The sequence below is a fragment of the Myotis nattereri genome (assembly GCF_964212035.1).
Source record: "Myotis nattereri genome assembly, chromosome: 8".
NCBI classification, from domain to species: Eukaryota; Metazoa; Chordata; class Mammalia; order Chiroptera; family Vespertilionidae; genus Myotis; species Myotis nattereri.
In genome coordinates, this window is record NC_138083.1 from 74,580,779 (window position 1) to 74,603,432 (window position 22,654).

The following is a 22,654-nucleotide window of genomic DNA, read 5'->3' on the forward strand; positions in this document are numbered from 1 at the left end:
GGTTTACCTAAACAATTAGCAGGAGGACACAGTAAGTAGCGGGGCAGGGAGAGGGTTTGGGTGGTTTTCTGTTTCTCAAGGACTCCCCCTCCTGGTGCTAGTGAGACACAGACTCATTAATACTTGGCACCTTTTGTAGACAGGCTTCCTCAGGTTCTGTTGCTTTAGTAAGTCTATCGCCAGCCCCTGTGCTCTCCATTACACCACCTCTGGCTTCTGAGGTGCTGAGCTCACCCCCAGAAGGGGTGCCTCACCAAGACTGTCAGTTCTGATCCTGTGCACTTTCCACACCCTTCTTCTCTACTCCTTCCCTGCCGGAGCCAGCTTACCTGGGAAAAGCTGTTGCCATCCAGGTGCTGATATTGCTAGGACTCCTCCAATTTATTGGCAAGTTATTTGTTTCCTTTAAAAAAATTATCTTTATTATGTAAAGTATTACAGATGCCCCCTTTAACTGCTTCCCCATTAACCTCCTGCATATTTGCTTCTATAAGGCTTAACAACTTCCCACCTGCACTCACACTCATTCCCAGACTAACCCGCTCATCTGGGTGAGTTTCCTCGGGCAGCCATAACTACCGTAACTTGGTGCCTAAAGCAACAGAAACTTATTCTTACAGTGCTGTTTACCAAATCAAGGTGTCACCAGGGCCACCTCCCTACGAAGGCTCGAGGGGAGAATCCTCCTTTGCCTCTTCCTGCTGCTGGCGACTCCTGGTGTTCCTCAACTTTCAGCTGCATCACTCCAATCTCTGCCTTCACACAGCCCTCTTCCCTGTGTGTCAGACCTTTCTCCTTTCTCTCATGAGGACACCAGTCATTGGATCTAGGTCCCCCCTAAAGGCTAAAGCTCTCAGTGGCTTAACATAGTAAGAATTTATTTGTGGCTTCAGTGAAGAATCCTGTCACTTAAGGGCTTGGCTCCACACTCTTCTCGGGCCTTAGACTGCTCTCCATGCAGCCATGGGGAAAGAGGAGAGGGGTGCTCTTATGGGAGATTGATAGAAGCCAGCCCGGGAAATGGTGCACATCTCTTCTGCCCATATTCACTGGCCTGAACTCAAATGGCCACGTGAATAACTGCAAGGAAGGCTAGGAAATGTAGTGCAGCTGTGTGCCCAGGAGGAAAGGAAATATATTTAGTAAACAACCAGTCTCTCTGTGTACATCTTTTCTGAAAAAAAAAAAATTTTTTTTTTATTCATTTCAGAAACAAGGAAGAGGGAGAGATAGAAACATCAATGATGAGAGAGAATCATTGAAGGGCTGCCTCCTGCACGCCTCACACTGGGGATTGAGCTCGCAAGCTGGGCATGTGCACCAACCAAGGAATTGAGCCGTGACCTCCTGGTTCATATGTCAATGCTCATGCTGGCTGGGCTCTATGTACATTTTTTAATACTATCATTTTCTGATTTTCTTGTAATGACTTAACCACAAAGTTCAGAAATGACAGACTTCATCTCATTCACTTAACCCCTTACTCATAGGCATAAAATAATCTTTGCATACTGTATTTGCATACCAATTTGGTTTCTCCATTTCTTGGGTTAGCCTTGTCTACCCATATTTTAACACTTATTTTACTTTTAACTTCTACTTTCATACATTTTTACCTTATTTGTTCCTTTGGCAAAACTGTTTATTTCCACAGGTGCCAGTGGGAGGCAGGGACAGCATAAGTGGGCAGTAAGGGGATACCCCTACCACATTTTAGCCAGAGAAAGGAGCCCTGATGCCCCTAAGAGGCCACCCCTGAGAGCTGCCCTGATCTCCTCAATTCCCTGAGTCGACATGAACCCTTAAGAGGACAAACACCTGTTTGACTGATGTGTCCCAGCTTACCTGCCCACTGAGGGACCTTCCCCTTCAGGGCAGCTTGACCTCCATGGCCATCTTGACCACTCACCACTGCTGTTCAGGCTGTTTAAACTGTTGACGATGGGGAAAAGACTCCAGGTCAAAAAGCAATTAATCATTAATGGGTTGCCTCCTGCATGCCCCACACTAGGGACCGAGCCCTGGAAATGTGCTAGGAAAATCTTTCTCACATGGAGGCTGCTTTTGCCTTCTTTGCATCTATCCTTTCTTAGCAGTTCATGGTTATTACCAGCTCATCAGTCCGTGGGCCCAAGCATGGACGGCCAGTGGCTCACTGGCAATGCGTGGGAGATCTTGGGTGGGCTCAAGTTTTCTTCCTTCTCCACAATCACCATTGCCCCCTCCTGGTCTTCAGTTTCTAGGCCCCTAAGAGTGGAGTTCCAGGTGCTCGCCCTTGGTAAACTGTCTGAGCAAACAGGTGCTGAGGTGGCCTCATCAGAGGCATCAGAGCTAGAGGCTCCATGGCACTGAAACGTATGGACCCTGAGACAGGACACTAGCATCTCAGGGGCCTTCTGGGCTCAATTATTGGGTGTTTGAGAGTTAAAACTCTTACCAAGCAATCTCTGTAAAAGAGAGGGGTCATTTGTCCACCTAAGATGGAGCTACAAAGGTGCAGGGAATGAGGTATGGCAACACTGAAAAGGCTACAGGAGTAACCTTCTCCAGCCCACTTCTTTCTTTAGAAAGGCCAGAAATGTTACGCAGCCAAAACACACAAGCACAAAATTTTAAAAATTTGTAGGAAGGTCTCATGTGGTGGAAAAGTTTCCAGCAAAAAAAGTTTGAACAAAAGCTGGACCAAGACCCCATTTCTGCCCATTCAGAAGTGGGCACCACGCAGGCCCCTAACAGACTTACACTGTACAACTTGATTTCCCTCTTTGGACCCTTTTCTCTCATTTGAAAGATAATAGGAAAAGGGAAATATTCACAGCTCCTGAGGTTTTGTGGAGAACTCTGATTACATAAATATTATCTTTTTACATGTATGTGGAAGACCTCAAACTGCTGGGCATTCACACAACTTCTGAATAAATGTAGAAAAATATCTACACTGACAATATACATTTTAAACGTTTTTGAAAACCAAAAGGGATTTAAAATGCAATAACAAATACGGGCATTTCTGTCCTCCACTGTCTTCATTTACTACTGTAGGCAGCGGACGCTACCGCTCATCTTGGTTCAACAAAGACTCCAAGTCACTGGAAGTTTCTTCACTGCAGAAGCCCCCAGAGGAAGGGAAAGTTTTAGAGGGTAACTCCCAGTGTCCCTTCATGTTCTCCCCAGGAGAAATCCATCTTGCAGCCCAATGTTCCCAGTAGACTTGGGCCAGACACATCTAGCACAGTCACTGTCCTGCCACACTAGCCGACATGGCCCAAGATCCGAGAGGGGCCCCTCTGTTATGCCTGCTCACCAGCACTGCCTCCACTGGCCCCTGAGCCTTTGCCTGACGCCTGGGCCTCTGAGGAGCGTGAAGCCTGCTTTGGCAGGTGGATGGGGACGTAGATGTTGGAAGCAAAATGCTCCTTGAAGTACTCTCCTCCCTTCTCTTCATATTCTTTCCTGGTGATCCAGACGGCATCGTCATCCAGGTGGTCCAAGGCCCAGTCCCGAGCACCATACCAGGCGTCCAGCACAGGGTTAGAGGCAAGCTGAACCTGAAACACAGAGAACATTCACCAAAAGGCCGTCTCCATCAGGACTCAAGGAGTGAATGTTCAGCAGGCCCAGCCACATCCCCCTACTCTTCATCCCCAGAAATGCACACACAGGAGGACCCAATGAATTCTATCTCTGCACCCTCCAAACTCTGCTGAGCTGAAATGCCCCCGACTCTCCAAGTGGCACAAGCATGCAAACCCTAGAAGACTTGGCCTCACAGAACAGGCGGTGGTCAGCTAACTTATGAACATAAGACCTGCCACTCTGGGTCAGAGAGGGACCCGTTGCCCCCCCTCCTGCTCCAGTGATGTTAACCACAAGTTGTCAAATGGAGAGGGAGGTTGAGTTGGCACTCGGCCTGGAGGAAAGGCCTTCCTGGCCTCAATCCCCTCTCCGCAAGCAGAGGGGAGCAGAGGAAAGTGGAGCCTGATATGAGGCAGCTCTGGCCGATGGTGGCAAATAAGCCTCTAAAATGAGAGCAGAGAAGATGCTGCTCCCAAGGTGAGGAGAATGATTTATTCTCCATGTACAATCTTTCATATCCTCTGCCTTTTACTATATGCATGTCTTTCTTTTTCAATAAAATATATATATATATATAAATATATATATATATATATATTTATATATATATGTATAAAACATGATTCTCATTCTGCTTTTAAAATTAAACATAAATGAAAGACCAGAAGGAAAGCCATAAAAATGTTTAACAGTGGCTATCTCCGAGTGATGAGATTATACAGTGATTTTTCTCATTTATACTTTACTTACTACTTCTGCAACCAGAAAACAAAATAATTAATGCTATTTTCAAAACAGCTGGTTAGCCCTAGCTGGTTTGGCTCAGTGGATAGAGCGTCAGCCTGTGGACTGAAGAGTCCCAGGTTCAATTCCAGCCAAGGGCACATGGTGGGGTTGCGGGCTCGATCCCCAGTAGGTGGCAGGAGACAGCCAGTCAATGATTCTCTCTCACTGTTGATGTTTCTCTCTCTCCCTCTCCTATCCTCTCTGAAATTAATAAAAAAATATATATTTTTTTAAAAACCACACACACAAGAAACAGCTGGTTACATTATCAATCAGTACCTGAAAAGATGACTGAAAGGGTCTCATTGCCAACAGTTCCTTCTCGATTCTAACTTTCAGCCCAGGATACATCAAGTTCCCGCCAGTGAGGAAAACGTTCTGAACCAGCACCTCCTGAATGTCCTTTGGGTACCTAGGAGAGAAAAGATTACTCTATGGTCCCTATAATTTGAATATCAGAAGAGAATGTACATGTGGAAATGTAAGCTCTCAGTACAAAAGACAAAATATCTGTACAACTTCTTAAAAAACTTCCAATTTTCATTTGCATCTTTACAGAATGCTAAATATCTAGTCAAAACCTTATTTTGAGTGGTCAATTCATTTCCTTAGCATGATTAGAAGTTTTGTGCCTTTCTAACACGTGTTTTTTAAAAACTAATTTTTTTTTAAATATATTTTATTGATTCTTTACAGAGAGGAAGGGAGAGAGATAGAGAGTTAGAAACATCGATGAGAGAGAAACATCGATCAGCTGCCTCCTGCACATCTCCCACTGGGGATATGCCCGCAACCCAGGTACATGCCCTTGACCGGAATCGAACCTGGGACCCTTCAGTCCGCAGGCCGACGCCCTATCCACTGAGCCAAACCGGTTTTGGCTAAAAACTAATTTTATTGAGGTTTGATTTACATACATTTTGAGGAAGTCTGGTAAACTATATACCCAGCAACCATCACCACCACACTCTACATCAGTGGTTCTCAACCTGTGGGTCGCAACCCCTTTGGGGGTCGAATGACCCTTTCACAGGGGTCGCCTAAGACCATCGGAAAACACATATATAATTACATATTGTTTTTGTGATTAATCACTATGCTTTAATTATGTTCAATTTGTAACAATGAAAATACATCCTGCATATCAGATATTTACATTATGATTGATAACAGTAGCAAAATTACATTTATGAAGTAGCAACGAAAATAATTTTATGGTTGGGGGTCACCACAACCTGAGGAGCTGTATTAAAGGGTCGCGGCATTAGGAAGGTTGAGAACCACTGCTCTACATAAAAAACATTTCTATCACCCCAAGAAGTCTCGCCTCCCTTTTGAGAGTCCATCTCTCTACCTCTGCTTTTTTTTTTAAGTAACAGTTTTATCATATACATGTTTGGCCACTTTCCCACCCACTGTTAGACCAAGCTGACAGCCATTCAAAGCAGCTGCAATAGCTTTTCTTCCTTGCTAGCTGTAAGTTCCCATCCTGTTTATCCAACAGCAGCCACAGTACCAAAAGTCATGTTCCTTACTTGTCCAAACTGAATTATGAAAACTCACACTGCAGGAAAATGCCTATATAAATGGGAGGGGGGAAAGCATGCTTTTATAGAAATGCAAACTCCTAAATAAATGTCTACAAGGAGGAAAAAAGACTTATAAGTTCTGCACATTTCTGGGTAATTTACAATCACTAGTCTTCAATGTGAAGGTTTATACGACAGCCAGCGCACATACATTACCACACTGTATGCGGGAAACGTATTTATACGTTTTACTTATACGTTTTACGTTGACTGGTAGTAGAGCGCGGGACACGTATTAATACGTTTTTTATAGACTAGCGGTAGAATGCGGGTAACGTATAAATACGTAAACTAAAGTTATCGTAATTTTACTGAAAGTTGCCATTTGCGCAAAAAATTAGCAAAAATGGCCCGCGCCACCTGCTAGCGCGCGATAAAAACTACCCGCAAACAATGTGTTGTTACCACGTTGCTCAAACCTAAAGGCCTGGTGAGAGTACTATCTGAGCACAGCAAGCCAATGAGGAGAAAGTGAGAGAGATTTCCAATGCCTGACCATCAAATCTACCACTCAAAGCCCAGGAAGTGGTTCAGGGGGAAAAAAGAAATAGAAGTTTCAGTCTCACCTGTCCAGAATGTACTGAAGGGTCTCCGCTATCCCAGCCTGCTCTTCGCCTAGGAGAGATGGCTGGAAGATAATCTCTGGAGCCCGAATTCTTTCTGTCCCAACAAACAGCTGGTGATATGCTGCCAAGTTAAACACGGGCTTTAAAAACCCAAGGTTTAAAAGATATTTTTAGATCATATGACAAACATGCTCATTGCCAGTTTCCTCAAACTACACTGTTTATTCCAATACAGCTTCTGTCCTTTGTTCATGCCCAAGTAACCCCTCCCCAACTCTCCTGATTTGAACATTCAATTTTCTAGCCCTTTCCACCTACAAATTTGCATCATGAAATGGTCCTGAATGGCAGGGAAAGAGACTGGTAAGAGTGGCAGCAGAAAGACTGAAAGACCAGGTCTCCTGCCCAGGGCCTTGTCCAGCACCCTGGTCCCTGCACAGCAGAGAAAGCTTTTCCCCAGGTGTCTCAGACCAGGTCAGCCTCTCTGGTTGCCACTGTACGACATAAAGTAGACCCAAATGAGGATTAAGCATAATGACATTGGCTTAAATTTGAATTAAACCACTAAAGCTAGTCTTCAGGTATAAAGTCCCCAATTACTTACCCAAATGTTTCCATCAGACACACTATTTATTACTCACAGATTCTCGGACCTTGATGATGGAACCCCAATTGATAACCCTGACTTTGGATGTTTTAAGTATCAGAACCCCCCTTTCTAGAAAATACAACTGGGATTTTTAAAATATTTCTAAAGGAGCAGACTAGACTAGCCTGGTCATTTATGTCACAGCTTCAAAGCATGAGCGTGATCGAGGCCGCAGGAGTCCAACCTGGACAGCGGCGACCGGCTTCTCCACTTCTGGCGTTTCCTCTGAAAACAAGGGTTCAAAATCATTGATGTTTTCCACGTCTTCCAGGGACGGCTCTAGTGGCTCTAGGTCAGGGGTCTAAGAATAGAATAAACAAAACAAAACAGGTCCTGTAACTTCAGCAAGCCTTAGTTCTATTAGTTCACTGTCACGAGAAAGCACTGAAACCTCCCAATGGCCTAAACTATGAAAAAATGAAACCATGAAAAAATTTCTAAAGTATTTAAGAAAAGAACACGCATGAACACAAGGATTAAAAGACTGAAAAGCCAGGAATGGGCTTTGCTCTTGTCCCCCGCACTGCTTCCTACTTATATAACCTCAACTCCTACCTTCTCTCTGAAGCCTTCTGATGGGCCCACCCACACCTGGGGCACAGTGGGAGCCCTGCTGCCTGCAGGAGTCACACCACCACACACAGAACTCAGGGGAGAGGGTGTGATACCTGGTATCTTACAAAGTGGCTTAGACTACCAGCAAAATTAAGTAAATCTCTCCATAATTAGTAGATATACATGCCAATACCAACGGGCTGGTGATGTGACTGAAAGCTCCCGGGTGGCGGAATGCTTCCTGTCTGTGGAACAGGCTTTCCTCTTCAACAGTGAACCTGGCATGCTGGTACCATCCCCACTGGAGGATTTAGAACTCATTTTCATTTTGACCTGGTTAAAGGGGACAGGTGGGAGTGGGAGTGGTTCTGGGTGGCATCTTCAGCCATCTGTGGTGCTGCCATGTTAAAGGCAGGTGAGTTTCACCTTCTGGACTCAAATGGGAGAATTACAGAAAGAAATACTCTGTTGTATTCCATGGAAGAATGCTCTACTAATGACAGCTGTTGTAGAAAGGCCTGTCTTAAGAGATGGTGTCTTGGGAGGGTTCGGGCAGACTCGATACCATCAGCTGAGCATGCCTAGCCTATCCATATATACTACAATGTAAACTAGCATTCAAACTGCCCTTCCACATTCCTCCAACACACACACACCCCAAAAAAGTCATGTGGCATATGTGGCTCAGAGAGGGGTGACAATGCATTCTAAGTCCTGACCAATATAGATGGCCTATCATATGTAAGGGGAGGGTAAACCCTGGAAAGGACAAGGAATATTTCTTCATCCGGGCCTAGAGAACAGGAGAGGCACTGGCTTAGAAATAGGTAATTTAAGGAGGCAAGAACCTAAGAACCTTGCTCTTGGCAAAGGAGGTGAGAGCATCTCTGCCAACACTAATCTGACTCGGAGCAGGACACCTGCTGCCTGGCATGATCCTCACCACAGATAACCTACACTTTATGGTGAGGAAACCAAGGGTCAGGAGGCTTAATAACTTGCCCACGATCACAATACACCAGAAAGTGGTGGAAACCTGGCCTAAAACAGAACTTCTTAGCTCCAAATTCTGGGCTCTGCCTTAAGTTGAAATTCTGTAAGTCATGATGTCCCACAAAAACTTTAAAAATAAGAAACTTGAAACCCAGCTCCTTATCTTCCTAAGCCTGGAAGGCTCTACCTTCCAACCACTGCCTTTCAGTGAGATCACAGTGTCTCTGGAATCGATGGCTGCTCTGAACCTCTGCTGCACTACCTCTAACTGTGCAACCTTGGGCGAGTTTCTTCACTCCTGTAAGTCTCACTTTCCTCGTTCGTAAAATGGGAGTGATGACATTACTTGTTGAAGAGTAAAAATTAATAAAGATGACAGTTGCAGAAGAGCTCAGTGCTGGTTTTGGACATGTCACGTGTTCCATTATCATCAGTCATTGCCACTCCTGTCACCTCTGCTTCTAACTGGCACCAAGATCGCTAGATCCTCATTTAAGTGTCTCTTCCTCCACCCTCTACCCCAAGACAAATTTCAAGTCAACTACAACACATTTTTATCCTCTCTTCCCACCTTCAGCCTTGCCTCTCCCTAAACCATCTTCCTAACTGCCTCCAGTTATTATCCTAAAATAAAATCTCATCAGATGACTTCCTTGCTCACCATACTTTGAAGGCTTTGTCTATCTGAGAGATAATATCCAGGTTGATTGGTAAAGACCTTTATGGCCTGGCCTTGGCCTCCCCCTCCTTACTTCATCTCCCACACTCTACATGCCAAACATGCCATGCTCCCTGCCCATGTGGTTCTTTCCATCTGAAATGTCCTTCCCTCCTCATGCTTATGGAAATCAAATCACCTTTCCGGGCCCAGCTTAAATATCCCAATCTTTTCTTAGAACTCCATCTGCATTCCCACACATACCTACCACACCTGACAAGCTTTTTTACAGTCCACTAAGTATGGTTCTACAGCTCTATTTTTTTTAAGGCACCAAGAAGGGCAGGAACTGTATCTTTTTTTTTTTTTAATAATATATTTTTATTGATTTTTTACAGAGAGGAAGGGAGAGAGATAGAGAGTTAGAAACATCGATGAGAGAAACATCGGGAACTGTATCTTTTTAAAAAATATATTTTTTTTATTGATTTCAGAGAGGAAGGGAGAGGAAGAGAGAGATAAAAACATCAATGATGAGCGAGAATCACTAATCGGCTGCCTCCTGCATGCCCCACACTGGGGACTGAGCCCACAACCCGGATATGTGCCCTGACCAGGAATCGAACCATCACCTCCTGGTTCATAGGTCAATACTCAACCACTGAGCCATGCTGGCCGGGCAGGAACTGTACCTTAATCACCTCTACAACCCCAGTCCCTGGCATACCACACCTAGCTGTCAGTGGTGGACACCTGAGATACACCCTCTCGTTTTCCTAGAATAGAGATGTTTGGGTTTCAAAAAGCTTCTTCAGCTACAACAAAAATATCACCCATCTTCATCTAGCTATATTCAAAAGCATGGCACCTTAAAAAATAAGATAACTTGTTAGCTTCACTAAAAATGATAAAGAGATATTTTACTTATCCCAATTCACATGATTCACAGAGGAACAAAGCTAATAATTTCTACGCAGAAAACAGCATCCAAAAAAGAATACAGCTCTCTAGCATGGCTGGCCTCTCTCCGTCTAGGGCTTGCCAGGGTCTTCACGTGCACTGTGTGGTGTTCAGAAATACAAATATGACTGTTCTTTTTGAAACTGAACAGAATGACGGTTTGCCAAACCACAGCAGGAAGGATGCAGCATGGGTGCCTGGAACAGCACAGGAACAAGCAGAGGCCAGTTCTGATGGTGGCTGGTCAGGCAAAGGAACTTTCTATATTGGGCCCATAGTGTTTCCTAACAAATGACAGCGCTCTAAAACCATGGAAGTGGGTACCTGCAGGTTTAAATGCTTCATCAGCAATGCTAATAGAGCCTACTCCTTCACAACATCCTCCTCGGAATACTTGTACAATAGTAAGAGCAGGAAAGGATTGGTCTGTAGATAAAAATGGATTTTAGAAAATATTAAGTTAAAAAATTTAGCTGTATTAATCTAATTCAGCCATTAATGCTTGGATGGCATTTTAATATGAACTTTGGTCCACATAAATCTATTCTCTCCATTCTAAGTGAATAGTTAGAAAATACTACAAATACTTTCTGGAAGGCAGAACTGGCCAGCCAGAGTCATGGTCAAATTTATCCCAGGAAGATTAGAGTAATAAACTCTAGTCACTAAAAAGCACCTTTAATAAACGTCCACCGACCATTAAAGCTCTGGGGACAGATCAATTAATCAAATTTGTTGTATACAGAGAAATCTTTTGAAGTTTAACATTTCAAAATCTCCCTAAGCCCAGAGAGATTTAATAGGTACCCCCTGAGCACAGAACAAAGTAGGGACCAGCACGTATCTGCTGACTGAATGAAGGAGTGGCTGAATCATGACATGAAACCAATGCAGAAAAGGGAACCAAAGAAAAGAAAAATTAATTCCCCAACTGCTCAGGAATCACATCTTCAAAGTTGTTTGTTTTCCTTTTAAACCTGCCAGTGGCTTAGTGCAGTGGTCGCCAACCTTTCGGACCTCACGGACCACCAGTGGCCTGCAGACCGCTGGTTGGCGACTGCTGGCTTTGTGCACATTTCTGGTGTCAGGATGCTGATGTCCTGGTGACATGTTAAACATAATAAAAACTAAATAGGATGAATAAACAACAAAAACAACTTGGTCCTAGATCCCAGTAAACAAGAGCTCAAACTGAAACACAGACCTGACAACTGGGAGAAGCAAACTAGAACATGCACGTTGGCCACCAAAGCGGATCTGGGATGCTGTGTGCAAGTAAGATAGTAGGAAAGGTCCCTTCTAGCTGATAGCTCAGTGAGCCATAAGCTGTACCTAGGACACCTGACTCAGGATCTGCTCTAGCAAATGGGCATGCTCAGGATCAGGGGCTGTCCCCGTGCAGTCAACAGCCCGTCGGAGAGAGGTAGAGAATGCGAGGTGGAAGCAGGAACTGAGAGAGCCTCCAGCTATGAGATGGTCACTGGGAAAAGCTACTTTCATGCTAAGCCAAACAGTTCCGAAGTCTCTGGTAAGCACCAAATTACACCCAGCATCAAACTGGATTTTCCTACAGGACTGTTTTTTTCTAAGTGTAGGTTTTAGATTTAAAGAAATATTATTTTTAAAAAAACACACAACAACACAACAATAGTAGGGCTGGTTACTTCTGCCCCTGAAGTGTCACAAGTTCCTTTGTTTTAGAATTCTAGAAATGACAGATTCAGGAACAGTGAGTACACTTACCCATTTTTCCAGCTTTAAAGACAGAAGAGCCAACTAGCGACCTCCGGCTGAGGTGTGACCTACAGGCAGCCCCTTCACCACACAGGGCCCACAACAGCATTTGGACTACCCATGGCCCTACCTCAGCCCTGCCCCTTTGGCCACATCAACACTTATTAATAGTCCACGGATAGGGAAACAAAGAGGAGAGAGAGAGAGAGAGAGAGAGAGAGAGAGAGAGAGAGAGAGAGAATATCTAAGAGCTTATTCAAGACTTAGTTTTTAGTAACTGACAAAAGGCTGATCTTTACCCAACATTTTACTGAGCATGCCCACTATTTGCTGTAAAAAATGCATCCATTATGTATGCAGCATGATCCCTGTCCTTAGAGAACATTAAGATGGAAAGGAGGTAAGTGAAAGATCAACCACAATCTATAATAATAATCTATAATAATAAAAGCATAATACACTAATTAGACCAGACAGAGGACGACCTTCCGGACGCAGTCAGGGCTGCGAGGGAAGCCCGGGTCCAGGGTGCCTGCCGGCAGCCGGAGGAAAGCCTGGATCCCAGGTGCTAGAGGGAAACTGGTGTCGGCAGCCAGAGGAAGGAAGGCCTACTCTTGCACGAATTTTGTGCATAGGGCCTCTAGTAGACTTAATAAAGCAATGAAGGAAGTTAAAGGGAATGTATGACTAACAGCCAAGGAACCATCACAAGAGCAGGTTCAGGTTCAAGTGGTGTGTGAATGTTCTTCCTACTCTACACACACACACACACACTCTTCCCCATCCCTGGGGAGCCAGAGGTCTATAGGGTGAAACCCCTTGGATCAGAACTTCAGTTGGTACAGGTTAGTGCTATCATTGCCCTGCCAGTGTACCTGTGGACATCACTCACCACACCAGCTCTCTTTCCCCCAAGTCTGGTCACAGCCCCTTTTATATCAGCCTTCTCCAGACACTCCTCCCACACTCAGGAAAGTCTACTATCTCTACATGACCCCCCTCCCCAAAACACTCAGTACCTCAGGCTTGCTGTCCACCACATCCACCTCGAGGGTGACTTCGGATTGGAGGATTTTCTGCTTAGCTTGCTCCACGGCTGAACTGAGCTTGTGTATGTAGGACTGCAGCTCTTCTGGGGAGTCCATGTTCAGCTCCATCAGGGCTTTGTGAAATTGATCCATCTGGCCATCCTCTAGAAGTTCCTGAAACCAGAGCAGTCACCATTCATCCTCAAAGTCATCAGTGCAATCACAAACAGGAAGGAAAGAGAAGTAGCTTAGAGCCAAACAGAGAACTACAGTAGGACAGGGCTCCTAGAGCTCCTCAGCCCACCCCACCACAAAACCACACCTCCCCCCAAAGTGTCCCACAGCTGTCCTCCCCAGCTGTCCCTAGGCTGCCATGGCATCATGGTTTCACCACTACCTGACCAGGCAAAACTAACCGATGGTGACAGACATCAGAAACGTCATCTTTTGGGTGGGGAGAAGTGGGAAGGGTACTAAGAGTGGGCAGGAGGAGAGAGACTGCTGGGATGTTGTGAATGCTCTATTTCTGGATCTGGAGAGCAGACGCACGGTGTGTTTCACATTGTGTAAATGCATGAGCTGCAAACTTCAGATTTGTGCACTTTGCAGCGTGTGTGCTACACTAACATTAAAAGGTTAAAAAATAAAATAAAGGAGATTATAAGGCTGACATAAATCAACAAAGCCAGAGTCCACAGCTCTTTCAAAAATACCTGCTGCTATCCCATCCTCTGTATTAATGATCCGAGACTCCTTTGTGACCCCAAGGGCAACTGAGTCGATGCATTTTGTGGGTAAGGAAGAATATACAGGAGGAGCATTTGCTGAGCAAGGCCAGGGGCCCATCTGGGATCTGCTGTTACCTGCACGTACTGCAGTCTGTCTAGCCGCTCCTGATCAAGCTGCAACTTCTCCTCCCGCCGCCGGGCGTTCAGCTCCTGCAGCCGCCGCAGCTGCTGCTGCCGCCTTTCCTGCTTCTCCTCAGCGGTCAGAGTGCTGCCGAGCAGTTTACTGGAAAATGGGAGCTGCATCTTGTGCACATTGTTTTCATAATAGTCAGGACACCGCCATTTCTGCAATTCTTCAAATAAATAAATTTGAAAGTTATGAAATAGCAACACTACTAGCACAGAAATTAGAAAGACAATACCAGGATTCTAGGTCTGTGTAAGATAAAGAGCATATGCCATACATTCTCTGAACTACCTAATCAACAAAATGCAGCCATAAAACTGGACATGATGCCAACAGACCTCCTCTAAAATAATTGCTAAGTACAGGTCTTCAGACAGAAATGATACCAGAAGGAAAACTGGAATACCAGGAATGTACAAAGAGCAATGGAAATGATGAAAACCTGGTTAAATGTAACAGACGAACCTCTTTTTGAGTTTAAAATGTTTGACAATTAAAAGTAAAAACCATACGCTGTCTGACAAGTTCCCAGTGTTGTGGATGATTACATAAGACAACTCCAGCACAAAGGAGGAAAGAGAAAGGAGTCGCTAGCATGCTAACATTTCCACATTCTACTTGAAGTGGTAAAATAGTGATTCTAAGTAGACTGTGTAAAGTATGTTTATTGTAACCTCTAGAGCAATCACTGAAAAAACTACAGAAAGGTATAGTAAAGCCCGGCCAGCATGGTTCAGTGGTTGAGCGTCGACCTATGAACGTAGGAGGTCATGGTTCAATTCCCAGTCAGAGTTGTGGGCTTGATCCCCAGTAGGGGGCATGCAGGAGACAGCCAATCAATGATTCTCTCTCATCATTGATGTTGCTATCCCTCTCCCTCTCCCTTCCTCTCTGAAATCAATAAAAATGTTTTTTTTAAAGACATAGTAAAAAAACAACAGATAAAATGGAATACCAAAAATATTTTTTAAATGTTCTAATAACCCAAAAGAAGACAGCAGAAGGAAACAGGATCAACAAAGAGAAGGAACAGAAAACAAATAATAAAATAGTATACCTAAATCCAAATATATGAATAATTAAATCAATTTAAAATCATCTTAACATTCCAATTAAAAGACAGAGACTGAGAAAATAGATTTTAAAAAGACCTAACTATTAAGAAATTCTCAGGGGGGAAAAAGGAGACATATGTAATGCTTTCAAAAATAAAGATTTTTTAGAAAAATTAAAAAGCAAAAAAAGAAATTCCCTTTGAATATAATAATGTGGAAAGAGTAAAAAAGGATGGAAAGACATACTATGCAAATACTAATCAAAAGAAAGTACGAGGGACTACATTAATGTCCACATAGACTTCAAAGCAAAGAAAATTGCCAAGGATAAAAAGAGAGATTATATGATAAAACATTAATTTGCCAAAAAGACGTAAGAATCCTAAAGAGGTACCCAACAGAAGAACTTCAGATAGTTTAAAAAAACAAACAAAAAAAAACACTGACCAAAAAAAACACAGAAAACTGACCAAACTGAAGAGTCCAAAGCAGAAACACCATAGGATCATATAATTGATGTAGAAAAAGCATTTCACAAATTTCAAAATCCATTCATAATAAAAATGCTCAGCAAAACTACAAACAGAAGAAAACTTCCTTAACTTGATAAAAGGCATCTGCAAAAAAACTAGAGCTTCGCCCTGCCTGGTGCCGCTCAGTGATTAGAGCATCAGTCCACACACCGAAGGCTCATGGGTTCAATTCCTGGTCAAGGGCACCTACCTGGATTGCAGGTTTGATCTCTGGCCTAGTCAGGACACATGGGGGAGGCAACCAGTCGATGTTTTTCTCTCACATCAATGTTTCTCTCTTTCTCTCCCTTCCCCCATCTAAAATGAATATAAAAAAAATATCCTCAGATGAAGATTTAAAAAAAATTTCTTTAAACAGAACAAAAACAAAAACCTGGAGCTAACAACATGTACTTAATAGCGAAAGACTAAATGCTTCCCTCAAGATAAGGAACTGGGAAGAAGGTAAGAGTGCCCATTCTGACCACTCCTATTCAAAATTGTACTAGAAGTCCTAACCAGTGAAATAAGGCAAGAAAAAGAAATAAAAGGTCCCAGAAATTGGCACAAGCCATTATGCTCAATTAATATTTGACAAGGGAGCCAAGAGCAGACAATGAAGTCAAGACAGTCTCTTCAATAAATGGTGCTGGGAAAATTGGACAGGTACATGCAAAAAAATGAAACTAGATCACCAACTTACACCATACACAAGAATCAACTCAAAATGGATAAGACTTAAATGTAAGATGAGCAACCATAAAAGTCCTAGAAAAAACCATAGGTACCAAAATCTCAGGCATCTCTTGTAGCAATATGTTTACCAATATATCTCCTAGGACAATGGGAACTAAGGAGAAAATAAGCAAATGGGACTGCATCAAAACAGAAAGGCAAGGAACTAGAATAGCCAAAACAATTTTGAAAATAACCTGCATATGTAAGTTATCAGTTAACTAAACATTTTATGAAAGTAAATACCAAAAGGGAAAGGGGATGCTAAAAAGTAATGAGTAAAAAAAATGAGCAAATGAGTTATCCTGGAAACAATTTAAGGAATGCCCCCAAAGCCAACATCCAAAAGCTGCAAACAACGTCTTCATTACCTTCCACATAATCCTCCGCGATGTAGCTGTGCTCGTGCAGGATCTCCTCCATGCGGCTGAGTGTGATAGCTGCCAGGTGCCCAGGATACTTCAGCTGCAGGAGACGCTGGAGGTAGCCAGCTGCTTGGCTTCCTCCCAGATTGATGCGTTTGCAATTTTTAGCATCTAACCTACAACCAAGAAATGGAAAACAACCTTTACGTTTTTTAAAGAATAGTTTATTGATTTTTAGAGAAAGAGGAAGGGAGAAGAAAGAGAAACATCTTTTGGTTGCCTCCTATATGCCCCCTACCGGGAATGGAGCCCCAAACCCAGGCATGTGCCCTGATTGGGAATCCAACCAGCAACCTTTCAGTGCAAGTGATGACATCCAACCAATTTAGCCACACCGGCCAGAGCAACAGCACTTATTTTTGACAGCATGAAAGAGAATATGGAGCACCTTTGGGGAGAAAGGGTAATTTAATGTAGATGAAGGAGGAGAAACAGACCAGCTGGGAGAACATAAAACCTTAGTTGGAAGGGACTTTAAAGTTCGCATGGTCCAACATCTTAACCAATGCAGACTTCCTAGTCTATACCTAGACAGACATGTGTCCATCTAACTTTCGGCAAGAATTTCAGAAGGAAACCAGGTTCAATGGGAAGAACGTGTACTCTGAAGTCAGACCCACCATCAATTTCTAAAACTGTGGTCCTGGAACCAAGTATCCTAGAATTAGCTGAGGAAATGTTAAATGCACCAATTCTCAGGACTCATTTGCTCCGGGATGGTCTGGGAATTTGCATTTTAACAAGCTTCCCAGATAACTCTAGACTTTTGAGACCCCTTTCCCTAAACACTCCACTTCTACTGACACAAACACATTAAGTAACCCCGGTATATTGGCTTAGTGTAACTCCCTAAGACTACCAGGTCCCTTTCACATGAACTGAAGGGAAAGAGAACCAGAGTATCTTTGTGTTCTTAATGTGAGACAGTAACAGAGCACTAAGAAGTTGCTATATATTGATATGTCGCTGCTATATCACACCTCACCAGCAGATGCCAGCATAGAACAGAAGATGCTCCAATCTGATCATTTCTTAGCCTTCAGGTAAAATAATTTTCTCTCAATACAAGATAAAAATAACAATATCATCTTTAATTTTTGCATATCATTTTACATAATGTAGACAACTCTGAACAGGAGTGTTTGGTAATGTGTAAGAATTATTTTTCTTCATTAATTTTTGTAAAAATTTCAAGAGAAATTCCTACTCTAGGGCTCAATATATTCCACAGCATTTAAGTTAAATGTTCATACTGCTTTATAATTTACAAAGTGCCACCATCTACATTATCTAATTTCATCCTCAGGATAACCCTGAGCAATCAATTTTTCCCATTGTACATATTAGAAAACTAAGTGAAGAGGCTAGGTACCTCATCCTTAGCAGGACTACAAACCAGGCATTCAACTCCAAAGCTAGAACTCTTTTTTCTTTTTAAATATACATTTTTGTTGATTTCAGAGAGGAAGGGAGAGGGAAAGAGAGATAGCAACATCAATGATGAGAGAGAATCATTCATCAGCTGCCTCCTGCACATCCCCTATTGGGGATCAAGGCCACAACCCGGGCATATGCCCTTGACCAGAATCAAACCCGGGACCCTTCAGCCTGCAGGCCCACACTGAGCCAAACTGGCGAGGGCAAAACCAGGACTCTTTTCTTACACATCCCCTTTACTCAGTGAGAAATCTCAGGAGAGTATGATGCTGGCCCAGTCTTTCATCAGACAACAAAAGCCTAACTATAAAATAAGAACAGATTTTAGACATGACAGAAACTACCCTCACTTTTTATTCAACTCAAAAACATTTAATAAGTACCTATTATGTGCTAGGCACTGTACCTGAAAAAGGTCTAAACTATGGTGATTGAAGAGCTTTAAATAAAAATAATACTATCTTGCCCTAACCGGTTTGGCTCAGTGGATAGAGCGTCAGCCTGCGGACTCAAGGGTCCCAGGTTCAATTCCGGTCAAGGGCATGTACCTTGGATGCAGGCACATCCCCAGTAGGGAGTGTGCAGGAGGCAGCTGATTGATGTTTCTCTCTCATCGATGTTTCTAACTCTCTATCCCTCTCCCTTCCTCTCTGTAAAAAATCAATTTAAAAAAATTTATATATATATATATATATATATATATATATATATATATATATAAAGAAATATCCTGAAGAAAAAAATAATACTATCTTAATAAGAAAGTGACTCTGTCTAAATTAAGTTTATTCAAATAATTTATTCAAACATTTTTATTGAGCCCCTAGTTCCTGCAGGTACTGTGTCAGCTATCTCACTATAAACCAGAATTATAAAATTCCACAATTGTGGATTTGGACCTCGGAGACCATCCACCTCAACTCCTTCCAAGAGGTCACAAAGAATGTAAGGTGAAGTTACTTACCCAGTCACAAAGCGAGATAGGTCAGAGCTAAGCCCGGTGGCCAGTTCATGGTCCGGTACCTGCTCTTTCAACTCCACCTTTAAAACAGGCACCCAATAAATGTTTCCTGAATGCCTCTCAAAAGAGCACTCATGCCGTAAGTGCACTCACCTCCCTTCTAAGATGGGTAAAATATGTGTGCACTGGTACCCAGATGAAATGATGAGCCCACTGGAAATCAAGGTCTTTGGCTTATTGTGGTAGAAGCTGAACAGGCTGTCTATTCCGTAGGCAACCTTGGGAACCCCGTAGCACTCAAAAAGGAGCTCAGACATCATTTGTCGTGAATACAGTGGGTTGCACACCGCTTCTGTCAAAACGATGGGATGGTCAACACAGCCCTACTTTGAAAGAAAAGAACAAATAGATGATGGGTGATACAAGAACACTATTCTTAAAGCATAAAAGAAACCAAAATCCTATTGCAAGGGCTGAATTTGCTTTTGGTCTCCAATCAAAAACCTGATCAGAAGCAACTGTAAAACATTCCTCTCATCTCTATGGGAAACGCTTTTGGAAAATATGAACACAGGGTCAATTTAAGGTTATTAAGTCAAGCCCCTTCCAAACTATCAGCGAATCATATTGGCTCTATCGTCAAAACAGCTCCAGAATCCAGCCACTTCTTCCCACATCCCCCCACTCCCTGCGACCTCCCTCGGATCAGTCACCATCACCTCTCACCTGGGTGCCTGCAACAGCCTCCTCGCTGGACTCCCTATTCTATCTGTGACCCAGGCCAGGCCATTTCCCTTATAGCAGCTCCAGCGACCCTTCCGGAACGTACGTCATGTCCCTCCTCTGCTCAACTCCAAGGCTCCTCAGTTCACTCGGCAAAAGCCTAGGTGTGTCATGTGCCCCTCCTGACCTCTGAGTTCCTCTTCCACGTACTGCGGCCCCGCCCTCACCGGCCGCCCTGCAGGTAGGATTAGGGCATCCATCCTTCTGCCCCAGGGCCTTGCACCAGGGGTTTCCTCCGTCTGCAACACTTTTCCTCCCTCGGATACTCCCGTGGCTTGCTCCCTCAACAACCGCCGTCAAGTCACCTTTCTTCTGAGTTGTACCCTTGCCCTCTTATTGAAAAAAATATATAACGCTCTCCTCTCCTTCTATCACGCCACAGAATCGACTAGTTCATTCTACTTCTTGTCTGTCTGTCCATACTAGTTCCATACGCACGGGTTTTGTGTTACATTCACAGATGTATTCCAAACGCCTAGAAAAGTGCCTGACAGAGTAAGTGCTCAATACATATCAGTTAATAAAAGAATCTGTTAGCAAAGGAGCAACATGCCCGAATGTACGCTCCAAGAGGAAAGGAGTCTGGTTCTGTCCATGCTGCATCCCAAGCGCCTACGGCTTACACACGCTAGGCGCTTTGAGTCTGGCGGCGCGACTAAATGGATGAATGACTAAATAACCATCAGCGCCACGGGAGGGACTATTATTATTTCTCTGAGGGCAGAGTGAGCGGAGACACGACCTCATCCCTCCACCTCAAGCCCAGCCCACCCCCCTTCCCGCCCTCCCGCCCTCCCCTTCTGCCCCCCAGACGCTCACCTGCGAGGAGACACCCAGGTGCTGGAAGCAGTAGTCAAACAGCAGCTCCTGCAGCTCCAGGTTGACCGGCACGTTGCGGTCGAAGGGCGAGCGCAGCATCCAGCGCAGCGGCTCCAGGCTGCCCAGCGCGTTGCCCACCTGGGGGCCCGCCCCGCCCCGAGCCGCGCCCCGCCCGCGAGCGCACACGGCGCGGAACTGGAGGCGCGGCTCCAGGCCTGCATCCGGCCCAGGGCACGCCCAGCCGGCACGGACCTGAAACGACCCGTTGTCCAGCACCAGGGGCACCGGCAGGGGCCCGTGGGCCACCGGGCCGGCCTCCAGCACTGGATCTGGAGTGGCGCGGGCGTCCCGGAACGGGAACACGTTCCCCGCCGGCCCAGCGGTCCCGGACGCCGCCATCTTGCAACGAGCGCGCTGGCTCCGCCCCTCACCGCAGCGTCGGCCCCGACGGCGCGAAGCCCCGCCCCGGCGCGTAACGCCGCGCGGCTCGGGTCCTAAAGAACTTCCAAGCCTCACCTCCTCGCTGAGGCCGGCGACCCTCTTTACCTGGCCCGCCCCTCGGGGCCCAGGCCACCCTCGGGACCGCTGGGGCCCGGCCATCCTGGCGGTTAAGTCCCGCAGTTGCTTAACCTCGTCTTCATATCCGACCTCGCCACGCCCCTTCGCTCTAGCCGGGACTGTGGGCCAATAAGCCGCGCCCCAAAGCGCAGCGCCATCAAGCCCCGCCCCTTCCGGCGTCCAGGAGGCCCCGCCTTCTCGCCTAGCCACGCCCTATTTCTCCGGGTAACTCACCTTCAACAGCCCTTGGTCCCGCCTCCACGTGGTTACGTCACCCCCAGGCTCTCAGTCAAAGAAACGCAAACTCTTGAGTTACTGACCAGAGAGCTCGCTACGCCGGCGTGTTCACTTTGTGAAAATTCATCAAGCTATCCATTTCTGATTTGTGCACTATTATGCAGTTATGTTATCTTTTAAAATACAGTATAAGGTTTTAAAATAGCTTTATGTATTTATTAACTCCCAAAGACTGTGCTCTCCAACTGGAGACCTCAAACACTAAGAAAAGTACTGTTAGTTGTTTCTCAATATATATATTCTCTTTCTTCCATTTACTGGCATAACTCCCCCCCCCCCCCCCCGCTGTCATTTCGCTTGGTGTGATCATGAGTTCTGGCCAATGGAGATAAGCGTGGAGGTGATGTGGAAACACCAGTCCCCAAGTTTTAGCTTTAGAAAGATTGGGCCCACTCTCCCCTACCTCATTTCCCCTTTCTCCCAGCGAGGGGGATACAAAAATTAGAGCAGCACCTTCACTCTACCCTCCCAGCTCTGGAACACGTAGCTTTGAGGGATAAAAAACACACACACACACACACACACACACACACACAAAAACTTTGAGAGATGAAAGCAAGTTAATTCTTTTTTAAAGTGAATAAACATCCTTAGCAGGAAATAAGACCTCAAAACTTTCTCGAGAACCTCTATGAACACTTCTAGGCCAGATTTGACAAAATCAGATTAAAAGTGTTGTCTTCCAACACAACCATCGTTTCAGACATCTGCAGGCACCTATCATTAAGCTAAGAGAGCAGGGACAAGCAGGACACAGAGGCCAGTAAACATAAATGAATGTAAGTTTAAAAACTGCATCTATGTATGGCCCAGCTGGTGTTGCTCAGTGGTTGAGCATCAACCTATGAACCAGAAGGTCACCATTTGATTCCTAGTCAGGCCATACGCCCCGGTTGCCGGCTCAATCTCCAGGGTGGGGCGTGCAAGAGGCAGCTGATCAATTATTCTCTCTCATCATTGATGCTTCTATCTCTCTCTCCCTCTCCTTTCCTCTCCACAAATCAATAAAAATATGTTCAAAATAAATAAATAAAAATAAAACTGTAAAAAAGGAGAACTATAT

At 44.6% G+C, this 22,654-nt stretch overlaps 1 protein-coding gene across 1 annotated transcript; it reads right to left on the reverse strand.

Moving 5' to 3' along the window:
- Nucleotides 1-2,831: 2,831 nt before the first annotated feature.
- On the reverse strand, nucleotides 2,832-21,336 carry ACTR5 (actin related protein 5; the record flags this gene model as incomplete). The annotated part of the gene is made up of 9 exons (XM_081096464.1): nucleotides 2,832-3,548; nucleotides 4,642-4,774; nucleotides 6,518-6,657; nucleotides 7,351-7,467; nucleotides 13,086-13,268; nucleotides 13,958-14,175; nucleotides 16,683-16,852; nucleotides 19,288-19,517; nucleotides 20,737-21,336. 9 exons carry the CDS (start codon nucleotides 21,334-21,336, stop codon nucleotides 3,291-3,293), a joined length of 2,049 nt encoding a protein of 682 aa, XP_080952590.1. The 3' UTR covers nucleotides 2,832-3,290.
- Nucleotides 21,337-22,654: the final 1,318 nt, after the last annotated feature.